General features: G+C 42.4%; 1 protein-coding gene across 1 annotated transcript in view; it reads right to left on the bottom strand.

The window, feature by feature from the left end:
- The window catches only part of MYO1A (myosin IA), a 77,656-nt gene that overhangs the window by 18,918 nt on the left and 46,286 nt on the right, over positions 1 to 12,452 (bottom strand). Inside the window, exons 13-20 of the mRNA XM_066584456.1 lie at positions 11,484 to 11,549; positions 10,662 to 10,766; positions 10,289 to 10,351; positions 8,574 to 8,774; positions 7,533 to 7,759; positions 4,890 to 5,090; positions 3,409 to 3,508; positions 278 to 427 (exon numbers count right to left, since the gene is read on the bottom strand). Coding sequence (XP_066440553.1) covers positions 278 to 427; positions 3,409 to 3,508; positions 4,890 to 5,090; positions 7,533 to 7,759; positions 8,574 to 8,774; positions 10,289 to 10,351; positions 10,662 to 10,766; positions 11,484 to 11,549 — 1,113 coding nt within the window. The remainder of the gene's footprint in view (positions 1 to 277; positions 428 to 3,408; positions 3,509 to 4,889; positions 5,091 to 7,532; positions 7,760 to 8,573; positions 8,775 to 10,288; positions 10,352 to 10,661; positions 10,767 to 11,483; positions 11,550 to 12,452) is intronic.

The raw sequence follows: 12,452 nt of genomic DNA, 5'->3' as shown, positions 1-12,452 counted from the left end.
AACGATTATCGCTCATTTTCGATCATTTGAACAAATTTTGAGTGATAATTGTTACGTGTAAATGGGCCTGAACACAGTATATTTTTTGTGCGGGAAACAAAACATATGTCTCAAGGCTTGTGTTGTGATACATCGATGAATCACTTAAAAAGCTGGCGATGCTAAAAGTGATTGGTAAGACACGTCCAAAAAGTGAAGTTGTGTGTGTGTGTGTGTGTGTGTGTGGGGGGGGGGGGATCCAAGCTGAACTTTTGTACTACATGATCTAGAAACTTACTCTGTGGCCACGGTAAAATGCAGATATGATGATCTGACTCTTCCGCATAAGCAAATACTGAGTCCGAAACCTCCATCCACGAAAGGTCTTCTGTATAAGAGTGGCCAGCTCACCCAATTTCCTCCTGCGTTTTTCCTCCAAGTCAAAGAGCTGAAAACAAGTGTATTTGTTAATGAAATCTTATATGGGAATAGATACAGAAACATTGGTCTATCAGTTTTAGTATTATTACATGCAGGGAACTCCAGTAATAACCCTTGTCGGATTTGATATAATATGTCAGACCCCCAGGGTAAATGTACACTGAGTGAATTAGCTGCACATTTTCCATGTGGGTTTTGGAAAGGAAAATCCGCAGCGTAATAAACTACTAGCAAAACTGATGAGATTATAACAACATGTCACATACCAACTTGTTTAGATTTTCTGTGCATACATTGATCTATGGTGCGAAACATGTCAATTCTTTCTGTGGATTTTCACCACAAACTACACTCTTTGTAATACACATGGTGAAATCTGCAACAAAATCCACATGTAACACGTGCATGTATTGCTTCAGACTTGCATCCCCTGTGCAAAATATACAACAAATCTGCCCTGTGTGCAAGTATCCATAAACTGTGATTTTGATGCTTAAATTTTTATCTCGAGACCTAAAGGAAACCTATAATCAAATTTTAGCATCATAAAGTAAGTTAAAGGGAGTGGACAAAAATATGGAAACACCATACGAAATGCATTGCATTTTAACCATTAGCACTGAGCTGTCCTTTTGACTCCTGCTTGGCTGAGAGCTTTCTTACCAAATTTGTGTTTACTTCACCTCTTGCCCTGCTCTGGGTAGTTTGGGGAGCCAGCTGGTAACAGCAATTAAGTGGCTCAAACCTGTGACCAATGGAACCTTGTTGCTTGGGTAGATGTTCACTTCTGCCCGGCAGCATCTTTGTTATATTACCTCCCCTTAGGTTACATAGGATTATAAATCACATTTCAATAACACATGTCGAGACCGATTTTAAGGCATGCATATGGTGTTTCCATATTTTTGCCCACTGTTACCAGGGATGAACTATAGGGGATGCAGGTGATGCGGTTGCACGCGGGCCCAGGAGCCTTAGGGGGCCCATGAGGCCTCTTTTCTCCATATAGGTAGCCTAGTACTATGAATAAAGCATTATAGTTGGGGGCCCTGTTACAGGTTTTGCATTGGGGCCCAGAAGCTTCACGTTACGCCTCTGATTGTTACCATATGTACCAAGACTTTAATGTCAGTAGTTTCTCTTTCATGTTCTACACAAGGTTACAGTAGATACCAGTGACTCATTGTAGGCATCAAGTACTATTTTGCCTCTAATTGTCTCAGCCGTAGAGGTATTATCCTTTTTTTTTTTTTGCAGATCAAAACGCTCCTGATGCTTCTTTTACTCTGAAGGTTAAGAATTTGACGAACAGAGGATTCTGGTTTGCAGAAATGTACATAAGAGAATCCAATCTCTAGTGTCATGGAAGCATTGGACCAAAGGAATATTCCTAGGAGCCTTTGGAAAATATTTATGCTCCAGGCTCATGTATAGAAGCCGAGTCCTTACATCCCGAGAGGAGGGTCAATGTCCCAATACCCAACTCATTGCCGCATTGTTGTAAGAACGATGAGGCTTGGGTGTCGGTAAAAAGTTGCATCATTGGAGATCGGTGAAATGTCAACATTTTTAAATGAGGCTTTTTCCCGTGGGCTTTTCTTGGTTCTATGAGCTTCTCACATAAAGTCCCTCTATGGCTCGTTTACATCTTTTCATCATTCGCTCCATCGTTGGTCTTTCAGGGCATTGTGCCAGTAAACGGGAACAATCGCTTTTACACATAACAACTTGCAAATAACTGAATGATGATTTTTTTTGTCTACATAAACTGGACGCCAATTGATAAGCAAACAAATTCTCATTCATCATTCAATTGTGTTTGCATTGAATGATTATCGTTCAGATTCATACAATTCAATGGTTTTTTGAACGATAATTGTCCCATGTAAAACGTCTCTTACTGACCCAACCTCAATGCAGCTGTTGATCCCTGCTCCAGCTGATACAACACCACTTGATGGTTGTTACCCCAAACCAACCACTGCTGTCTGCCACAGGCCATGTTCACACGGCAGATTAGACTCGATATCTATGTGAATTCTGCATTAAAACCACAGCAAATCCAAGTCATTTAAGGGCGGGGTGGGTGTAGCTCAGGGGCGTAACTATAGGGGATGCGGTTATACCCGGGCTCAGGAGCCTTAGGGGACCCATAAGGCCTCTCTTTTCCATATATGGAGCCCAGTACTATGACTAAAGCATTATAGTTGGGGACCCCGTTACTGATTTTGCATTGGGACCCAGAAGGTTCAAGTTACACCTGGTGTAGCTAGCTCATGAATATCCAGGACTACTTCCTGTAGTCTTCTATGCATGTGCTGCTACTGATAAAATGCAAGTTTCTCCCAAACTACTGCACAGATCCATACAGCAGACATACTGACTGACACTACCTTATGCTGCCCTTAGAGAAGGGGGCAAAAAGATGGTAACAGATTAGAGATGAGCGAGCATACTCGCTAAGGACAATTACTCGATCCAGCATTGTCCTTAGCGAGTATCTCCCCGCTCGGAAGAAAAGGTTCGGCTGCCGGCGCGGGTGAGAGGTGAGTTGCGGCCATGAGCAGGGGGGAGAGAGAGATCTCCCCTCCGTTCCTCCCCACTCTCCCCCGCCGCTCCCTGCCTGCCGCCGGCAGCCGAATCTTTGCTCCCGAGCGGGCAGGTACTCGCTAAGGGCAATGCTCGATCGATTAATTGCCCTTAGCGAGTATGCTCGCTCATCTCTATAACAGAGTATATTTAAATGTGTGAATTTCTGTCCCAGTTTTCAGTGAAATCCACGTCAGAGAAATTTCTATCATGTGAACATAACCGTACTCGGCTCCAGTTCATGAGTGCCACTTCAGAGCATTTTAAGGTACATGACATAAGGAATCAGAATTCTAGACTTATTCATGTCAAGTAGTTCAAGGAAAAAAAGTTTTCCGGATGTAACTGACTTCATGAAGATCTTTAGTGAGACGTCTGCACTGGAAAAGCCATACATACTGTGCTTGGAGTCCTGATAAATAGTTTGGTTCTTCCATATGCAAGTTCTTCAGATGCAATACTGACTTCTGGGTCACTTAACATTGCCCGTACCCCATCCCTGTCAGAAAACCAAAACACAGTAAATATTAAAGTGCAAATCTCAAGAGAAATGGTGTCCAAAACCTAATCAGTGGGATAAATGTAGAATAATGGAAAGTATCCACCTGAATGAAAGTCAATGGCCGTTATAGTCAGACACATTATAAGAAAACGTGTCAACAAGTGGAAAAAGTTAGATCTTCATACTTTGGCCAATAGCTGATGACAGTATTACTATAACATCAATACAATATATTTAAAGGGACTGTACCACAATTACAAGTTATCTTCTATCCACAGGATAGGGCAGTGATTCCCAGCTCCGGTCCTCATGTCCCCCCAACAGGTCATGTTTTCAGGATTTCCTCAGTGTTGCACAGGTGATGTAATTCTTGTGAATGCCTCAGGCATTGCCACAGGTGTTATTACCATAGGATATCCTGAAAACATGACCTGTTGGGGGGCACTGAGGACCGGAGTTGGGAAACACTGGGATAGGGGATAACTTGCTGATCAGTAGGATTCTCACACCTGAGTCCCCCACCGATCTCAAGAACGGTACTCCTGTATCCTGTTCTGCATGTCAATGTGGGGGTCGCTTCTCTCCCCGTAGTGACATCATTGTGAATGGAGAGTTGGTCAAGCATGCACGGTCAGTGCTCCATTCATTTTAATGGGGCTGAGGGAAATAGCCAAGCAGGTGTCTCTCGACTATCTCTCCAGTCCCACTGAAAGTGAATGAAGCGCTAGTGCGACCAGCTCTCCATTCAGTCTCCTCCTCGCTCTGGGAGTGTATTAACCTTGCAGTGAGGAGGAGAGGGGACACAGAACCCCCACTCTCGAGATCAACAGGGGTATCAGCAGTGAGACCCCCAGAATCAGCAAGTGCTAGGGGATAACATAATTCTGGTACAACACCTTTAATGCTCCATTGCAACATAAATATACATATCTATTTTGTTACTGGATGGAACCAAAGATGCTGTGTTGATATACACAATGCATATACATTTCCACTTTAAAGGGTTGTTCCTATGTTGGCTTTCTATGGCCGGGATGGGAAACCCCAGACCTCTGTTTTTGACCCCCTGTAGGAAACAGATGAAATTTTCAACCCGACAGTGTTTGTGTAGCCATCATTAAAGTGAATGAGAGCTACAAGAACTGTGATACTTGGGGAGTTATGGAAACTGAATATTGCGTTATGTCATCTTGTTTCCGTAACTCCTATTCACTTCAATGATAGCTACACAAACAGTATTGGGCTGAAGCGCTTGGCCATTCCCATAGGCTCTGGCTGGTGGCTGATAACTATAGCAATGGTTTCCCATCTCGGCTATGAAAAGCCCCTATAATACTGTAAGGTCCTCATAGAACATGGTGATTCTACATGAACTTACCGCGGGTCTCCACTGAACTTGGGCCAAGTCTTTTTACTCAACATCTTGTACCGTTCCAGGAAAGACTTATACTCTTGTCTGTAAGCATATCCAGCCCGACGCACTCTGACATTCTCCAGCAGCCCTAGATAGCGTACCTGTGTCCTCACAAGGCTATCATCAAACACAGATGATAGCTTTGTCCCATTGGGCTTCAAGCACCTGTTTCATCATACAAATTATACTCAGTGATTATGCATACAAACTGCAAGAATGTTACAATAGTATAGGCAAAAATGAAATATTCACTGCAGGTAATACCAGAATGTGATCGGTCATCATGGGTGCCACATTTTAGTTAACTCTTCCATGACCATGGGTCACTGATGCTCCTGTGTCTGGTCACATACTGTCCCATTTTGAAAACATCATAACTTTTTAAACTATCCGGTGACATATCTACATGAGGGCTTGTTTTTTGGGGGACAAACGCAATTGCACCATTTGGGGAGAAGAGGGGGGGGGGGGGTATGTTTATGGTGTTCATGGTGCCATAAAGATAACATGTTATCTTTATTCTGTGTGTCAGTGTGATGATAGCGATACCTATTTTATTTGTTTTTTTATATATAGAAATGCTTAATACTAAATAAAATACCTTTGTTTAACAAAAAAAATGCTTTCTGTCACCAAAAATTAAGACTCAATGCAAAAAAACAGATAAGGGCATCTTTTTGTTTCTGCAGGGACTTTGTAAGAGATGTGTGCATTGATTTTTCATGCATAAAGGTTTCCAAAGCCTTTCAGTTTTTTTCTATTAAGCCCTACAGGGAATAAGAACTTGTGACTGTTTGATCGTTTATACAGTGTAATGCAATACTATGGTATTGAATTTTGATGTATTTTAACAGGCTGCCTATTAAAGATGTGCCACAAACACATCCCTAATAGCAATACAATCATGGCAGCCCTGGCGGCCTTCAGAAGGCCCCAGGCTTTAATGATACCCTGATGTAGTATTTTAGATCAGCGGGGTGTCTGCCACCCAGGATCCCCGACAATCAGCTATTCTCTTGGGCGCTGCACTTATCCACTGTGCGGATTTCTGCAAGAAGCAGACATTACTGTTCTCAGTGCCCAGACTCGGTATTGCAGGATAAGTTCTAATTCACTTCAATGACTGCCATACCAAGCCTGGCCACTGCAATTAGAATGGAGCTATCTGCTGAAATCAGCTCGGTCCATAAAACAGCAGATGTTGGGATCCCAGATGACAGACTTCCACCGATCTACCATTGATTGCCTATCCTGTGGATGGGCTAGCAATAGTTTACAACTGGACAACCCCTTTTAAACCTACATCTTACAAGGTGTGACTGTAGTATGGATGAAATAAAATACATTTTGGCAAATTTATCAAATTTATTTTTCCCTAGATACCACTGCTTTCACCAGCTCCAAGCTGGTGACAGGTTCCCTTTAAAATTTGTTATCTATTGCATCTATTCATCTGTTATTTGGTGTTTTATAAGATGGGCAGTATAGCCTTTGCCTTGAAACTGGCAAAAATAGCTCAATCTACTGTAGTGGTGAAGTATCAGAATGACCTGCAGAGTGTGCTAGTCAAGCAGTCTGATACCTATAGGGTTAACACCTGATGGGTGTAGCAGGAATTGGTTGCATAAAAGCCAGTTCCTGCCAGAAGCAAAGAGGGAAGTTACAGCTTGGCAATACAGGACAGGCTGCAAGCTGAGGTCCAGTGTGGACCAGTTGGGTCTGTAACCCGGTCGGACGGAGGAAGACGCCCTCTAGACGCCCCAGGAAGGGTTAGTGACAGAACCCTGTGGGTTATGAACCTTAATACTTATTTGGACTATGTATGTTTATGTTGTTATGTGCTGTAAATAAAGGCTGGCAGGAGGCAGATTTAAAGGGGTTTTCCCGCGGCAGCAAGTGGGTCTATACACTTCTGTATGGCCATAATAATGCACTTTGTAATGTACATTGTGCATTAATTATGAGCCATACAGAAGTTATAAAAAGTTTTATACTTACCTGCTCCGTTGCTGGCGTCCTCGTCTCCATGGTGCCGACTAATTTTCGCCCTCCGATGGCCAAATTAGCCGCGCTTGCGCAGTCCGGGTCTTCTCCTGTTCTCTATGGGGCTCCGTGTAGCTCCGTGTAGCTCCGCCCCGTCACGTGCCGATTCCAGCCAATCAGGAGGCTGGAATCGGCAATGGACCGCACAGAAGAGCTGCGGTCCACGGAGGAAGAGGATGCCGGCGGCCATCTTCACCGGTAAGTATAGAAGTCACCGGAGCGCGGGGATTAAGGTAAGCGCTCCGGTAAGCTTTCTTTAGGTCCCTGCATCGGGGTTGTCTCGCGCCGAACGGGAAGGGGGGTTTAAAAAAAAAAAAAAAACCCGTTTCGGCGCGGGACAACCCCTTTAAAGAGAATCCATGTCTCTGGAGCATTTCTGCACGGCTGGTGGCCATTCCGGTACCAAAGGTGGGCGATCCCGTGGAAAACAGACCCCAACTTATCACACTACATATATTTTTTTGTAATATTCTTGAATATATGGTTATATTCTCAATTGATGACACGCAATTAAATGAAATAAAAAGTGGGTAAAGCAGCAATAACCATTGACTAATATGTCACCTGATATAGTTGGGATTCTTAGCATACAGATTCTTCATAAGTGTAGACACGGAGCCTTTAAACTGGAAGCTAACAGTAGGGGGGCGTTTTAGAGAAGTATTCTTGGGGTCTCCTTCTGGGAAAAGAGATTTCAGCAGTTCGTGCTTTGCCTTCCACATCGCCTGGGAAAGGTCTCTGTAGAGCAGATCATTGTTCTTGTCCAAAAATCCATTGGTGTCGTATGTGACCTGAGCAAAGCACAGATATTGTAAGGAAACATAACTTTTTGTCAACTTTTTTAACCCAACCGCATCTTTTAAAACCTTTTAGTTTTAGATAAAAAAAATCTTGCTATACAGTTTTTTTATTGCACTGTTTGGCTTCTGTATTTTCAATATATCACAGAGATGAGTGAAGCTTTCAGAGATTGGGTTTTGGTAGTTCCCCGAATTTCAAATTCTGTTTGGTCTGAATTAGTTCAAACCAAACTGGAAATTAATAAAAAAAAATACCTAAAGCTAGTATTAAACACTGTCTAAACCCTGAAACAACTGTGGTGGTGGGCCTTCAACGGATGTGGTTAGGACTATTGCCTTGTAGTGCCGGAGTCCTAGGTTCAAATATGACCAAGGACAACATCTGCATGAAGTCTGTATGTTCTCCCTGTGTTTCTTGTTCTTTTTCTCCTCCTCTGGAGGAAGAAGCAGGAGGAGGAAAAAAAGAAGAAGCATTTTTTCAGAATCTGAAAAAAAGTGACCTTTGACTATTATAAAGGTTTACAGTATTAAGAAAAGGATTATATAATACACAAACCTCTCTGTGGCAGAAAAAAAACAATGCTGAGGCCCAGTGCCAAAAAGTTCTGGCCAGAGAGGCCCTAGTAGGGAACACCTGAGAAGCCCTTAGCTGGACAACTCCTTAGGTAATAACCTTTCTGAATTGAATATATTTTGGAACTATTCTACATACATAAACACTCAGGATATAACACATCCCATATAGATCTACCAGGATACAACATTACTGCTATTTTGTTTTCAAGAAAGCAATATGTATTCTTACCTGACCAGCATAGTGCTCTATTCGGAAAGAAATATCAGATAATGTTGTATCCATAATCCGTTTGTCGGTCTGGGTAGCCTTACTCTTGAAGTGCTTATGGTCATGGAACTTTACTCCTAGCTTGGTAAGAAAGGTGGCATCAGAGACATTTCCCGGGCGCAGGCACTCTTCATCTAGAACTGCTAGTATTCCATTTGTATTCTGCCAAAAGATATCAAAGGTTCAGTTAGAAATGTTAGGATACAATAATTTCTTATCCATCTATATTATATGATTTAAAGGGATTTTATGGGCAAATACTATCAATTACCTATCCTCAAGATAGGTCATCAATAGTTGATCACCAGGGGTATGATACTTGGTATCTCCAGTGATCAGATACTTGTCCAGCCCACTGTCAGTTGTCATCCGAAGTTGTCATCAGGGTTGGAGCAGTTAGTCTTAGAGCTGGCTATTGTACCTCAATGTGGAGCCAAAAGTGTAATAGGCAGTTTTGCTCCCATTGGCTTCAATGGTACTGAAGCCACCCTTGGGACTTTCTACTCTGACCCTGATGACGGATTCCAGGCGGATGATCAGCTGATAGGCAGGGATCTTGAGTGGCTCATTCCTGGTGATCAATTATTGAAGACTTATCTTGAACATAGGTCATCAATAGTATTTGCCTGGAAAACCCCTTTAAATGAGCATAATGCAAGAACACAGATGCAGCAACTGCAAACCATCGCTATAACATAATGTATGACCGTATAAGGACCCAGTGTGTGCCAAGAAAACATTCCCCATACCATTACTCCACCTCCACCCGTCTGAACTGTTGACACCTGAAAGGAAGGTCCCCTTGATTCATGCTGCTTTTGCCAAATCCTGACCTTCCCATCAGCATGGAGCAACAGAAATCTGGATTTATCTGACCAGGTGATTATTTTCTTCTGCTCTTTTGCCCACTGAGGTCTTGTCTTTGTGTTTCTCTTAGACAGCAATGGCCCACAAACTGGTCGTGTGCTGTCATAGCCCATCCACGGCAAGGAACAACGAGTTGAGCATTCAGTCATGTTGGAGCACCAGTGTTGTATTTGGCTGCAATATGCTTGACTGTATCCTCCTCTGACCTCTCCACATCCATATATTAAAACAGCCCCACATAGTCCTCCAGTCTAGGAAAACACTTTGCAGGTATGGATCAGATCATCCACCTAGTCAATCCTTCCAAGTCACTATGGCATATTGCAAAAAAAGTTTTTGGATGTCAGCATCTCCATATATCAAACTTTACTGCAGTCTCATAAAGTACAAAAAGACAGCAACATTTTGGCCTTTTTCAATCCTCCTCTGACCTCTTTCATCGATAAGTTGTTTGCATCCAAAGGATCCCCTTTTGCTGGATGTATTTCCTCCATCTATTCTCAGTATACTCTCGACACAGCAACTTGCCAAAACCCCATAAAGTTGGCAGTTTTTGAATTTCAGGCCTCGGCTAGTCTAGCACAGATGATCAGACCTTGTAAAAAGTCACTCCGACCATTCGATTATTCCATTCTAATGTTGACTTGATTTTATGCTGCACTCCGGGGTAACAATTTCCATACAGGAAAGCTCCAATCGTGAAAGGGACGGTATCTTTAATAAAGTGGCCATTTAAGTGTAAACTTTTCCCCAACATTTGAGAATATTGTTTCCTATATATATATAAATATGTAAAATCGGCTACTTACATCCTCTATCAGCTTGCAGATAATCTCATTATCAAAAAAGTCAATCCGGGTCCATTCGATTCCCTTAAATAAAAATAAGAAGATAAGACATAAAGCTCTACACATGATGGGTGATTTCAGTGAATCGGGGAGGCGGGGGAGGGGGGGAGGGGGAATGGAATTTTTTCAAAAAAGAAAAACATTTTTACCAATGAAATAATGAAGATTTTAGCAATCAAAACAAACAACGACCCAAATGCCTTCCTATTTTATCTATAACACTTCCCGCCGTCTACAGACAAACCTCACTCTGCACATTCGGAACCACAAGCCTCTTAACTGCAGTGCAAATGGGTTAAAATGAGGTAGGTGACTAGAAAGACCGGCGCCTTACCTCTCTAGCGTATTCTTCCTGCTCTTCTTTCAAAGTCATTTGAATGAAGATCTGCTGTAGTTTTTCATTACAGTAATTAATAATGAATTGTTCAAAGCTGTTTTCCTGGTGTGGAATAAAAAATGTGGTAATTACAGCTATAAGAAAGCAGTGATTTGTGATAAGCACACATCCGCACACCGAGAAGGAAAGGGAATCTCTCATCATGTTTGAGCCCCATAAACTATGTTATAGGGGCTCAAATGTGAGGGAATTGGGAGTTTGATCACAGGTGCCCTGTTTGATTTGTGTTTGATCACAGGTGCCCTGTTCCCGCACGCAAAAAGCTTACATTTTTTTCAGCCATTTTATGCGCACACTCTCCCATTCATGGCTGATGCTTTGTGGCAGCTAAGATCCCCTTTTTACAAGGATCGTTGATTGGTTATGAATAGAGATGAGCGAGCGTACTCGGCCACGCCCCTTTTTTGCCCGCGTACCGCGATTTTCGAGTACTTCCGTACTCGGGCGAAAAGATTCGGGGGGCGCTGTGGGTGAGTGGGGGGTTGCAGCGGGGAGGAGAGGGAGAGAGAGAGGACTCCCCCCTGTTCCCCGCTGCTGGTCGGCGGCACATCTCCCATTGTAGACAGGGGAATATGCTGTCATGTATGGGAATGGACAATCATGGTAACATAATTCATCCCAGTACTAGCAATTCTCTGCCTGTGTGAATGGCAGTAACAAGGACTATTCTACATACTATTTGTCAATTGGCACTTGTCATAACAGACTGAATCTTGGCTCATATAAGGGGGCCTTTACTAAAATGTAGGCGAAACCCACCTCTAAAATCTCAAATCCATAAATATCCAGCACTCCCATCACCTTCTTCCCCTGGAACTCCGAAACCTGACAGAAGAGGAAAGATTAATGCAGTAAAACATGAACGGCAAAGACTTGAAAAAGAAGTTGATTGCATGTGAATATGGATAAAGAAAATAACAAGCATAACACTAATCTATATTAAGTGTAATATATTCATAGAGCATAAAAATACAATGCACTATGGCTATATATACATACAGTGGGGGGGGGAAGTATTTAGTCAGATACCAATTGTACAAGTTCTCCCACTTAAAAAGATGAGAGAGGCCTGTAACTGACATTATAGGTAGACCTCAACTATGAGAGAGAACATGAGAAAACACATCCAGAAAATCACATTGTCTGATTTTTAACGAATTTATTTGCAAATTATGGTGGAAAATAAGTATTTGGTCACCTACAAACAAGCAGGATTTCTGGGTCTTACAGACTTGGAACTTCTTCTTTAAGAGACTCCTCTGTCCTCCACTTATTTTTTCCCCCACTGTATATATAGTATATGGTGCAATACAATATATCTGCATATTTATCGTTGTTGCCTACAGTCAGAAGAGAGGTTGCCAGCATCATGCATATTGCACATGTAGTATGCTGTAAACCTAGTTTATATGTAAATCTCACAAACTGTAAAAACAGTCAACTATCAAGTCTTAAATGGCCATAATAGTCTAAAAACAGGCCCTAAACTCCGTTAGGGAATGTACCTTGTCATAAATAGTCTATTGAATCAAGAAGCACACTAAGGGTCCTTTTACATGTGCAGATAAATTGCCTGAAGGCTGGTGCTTATTGTGTAGACTTGCCCAACTTGCATTTATAAAGGTACCTTTACATGGCCGATAGTCGCCCAAATGATCACTCAAACAAGTGATTAGAGGTGACTGTCAGGCCGTGTACATACAGCCGCCGGCAGGGCTGTCGCTAGGA

Source organism: Eleutherodactylus coqui, chromosome 1 (assembly GCF_035609145.1).
Source record: "Eleutherodactylus coqui strain aEleCoq1 chromosome 1, aEleCoq1.hap1, whole genome shotgun sequence".
Classification (NCBI taxonomy): domain Eukaryota; kingdom Metazoa; phylum Chordata; class Amphibia; order Anura; family Eleutherodactylidae; genus Eleutherodactylus; species Eleutherodactylus coqui.
Note: the sequence above shows the minus strand (reverse complement) of the source record. Positions and strands in the feature narration are given on the sequence as shown.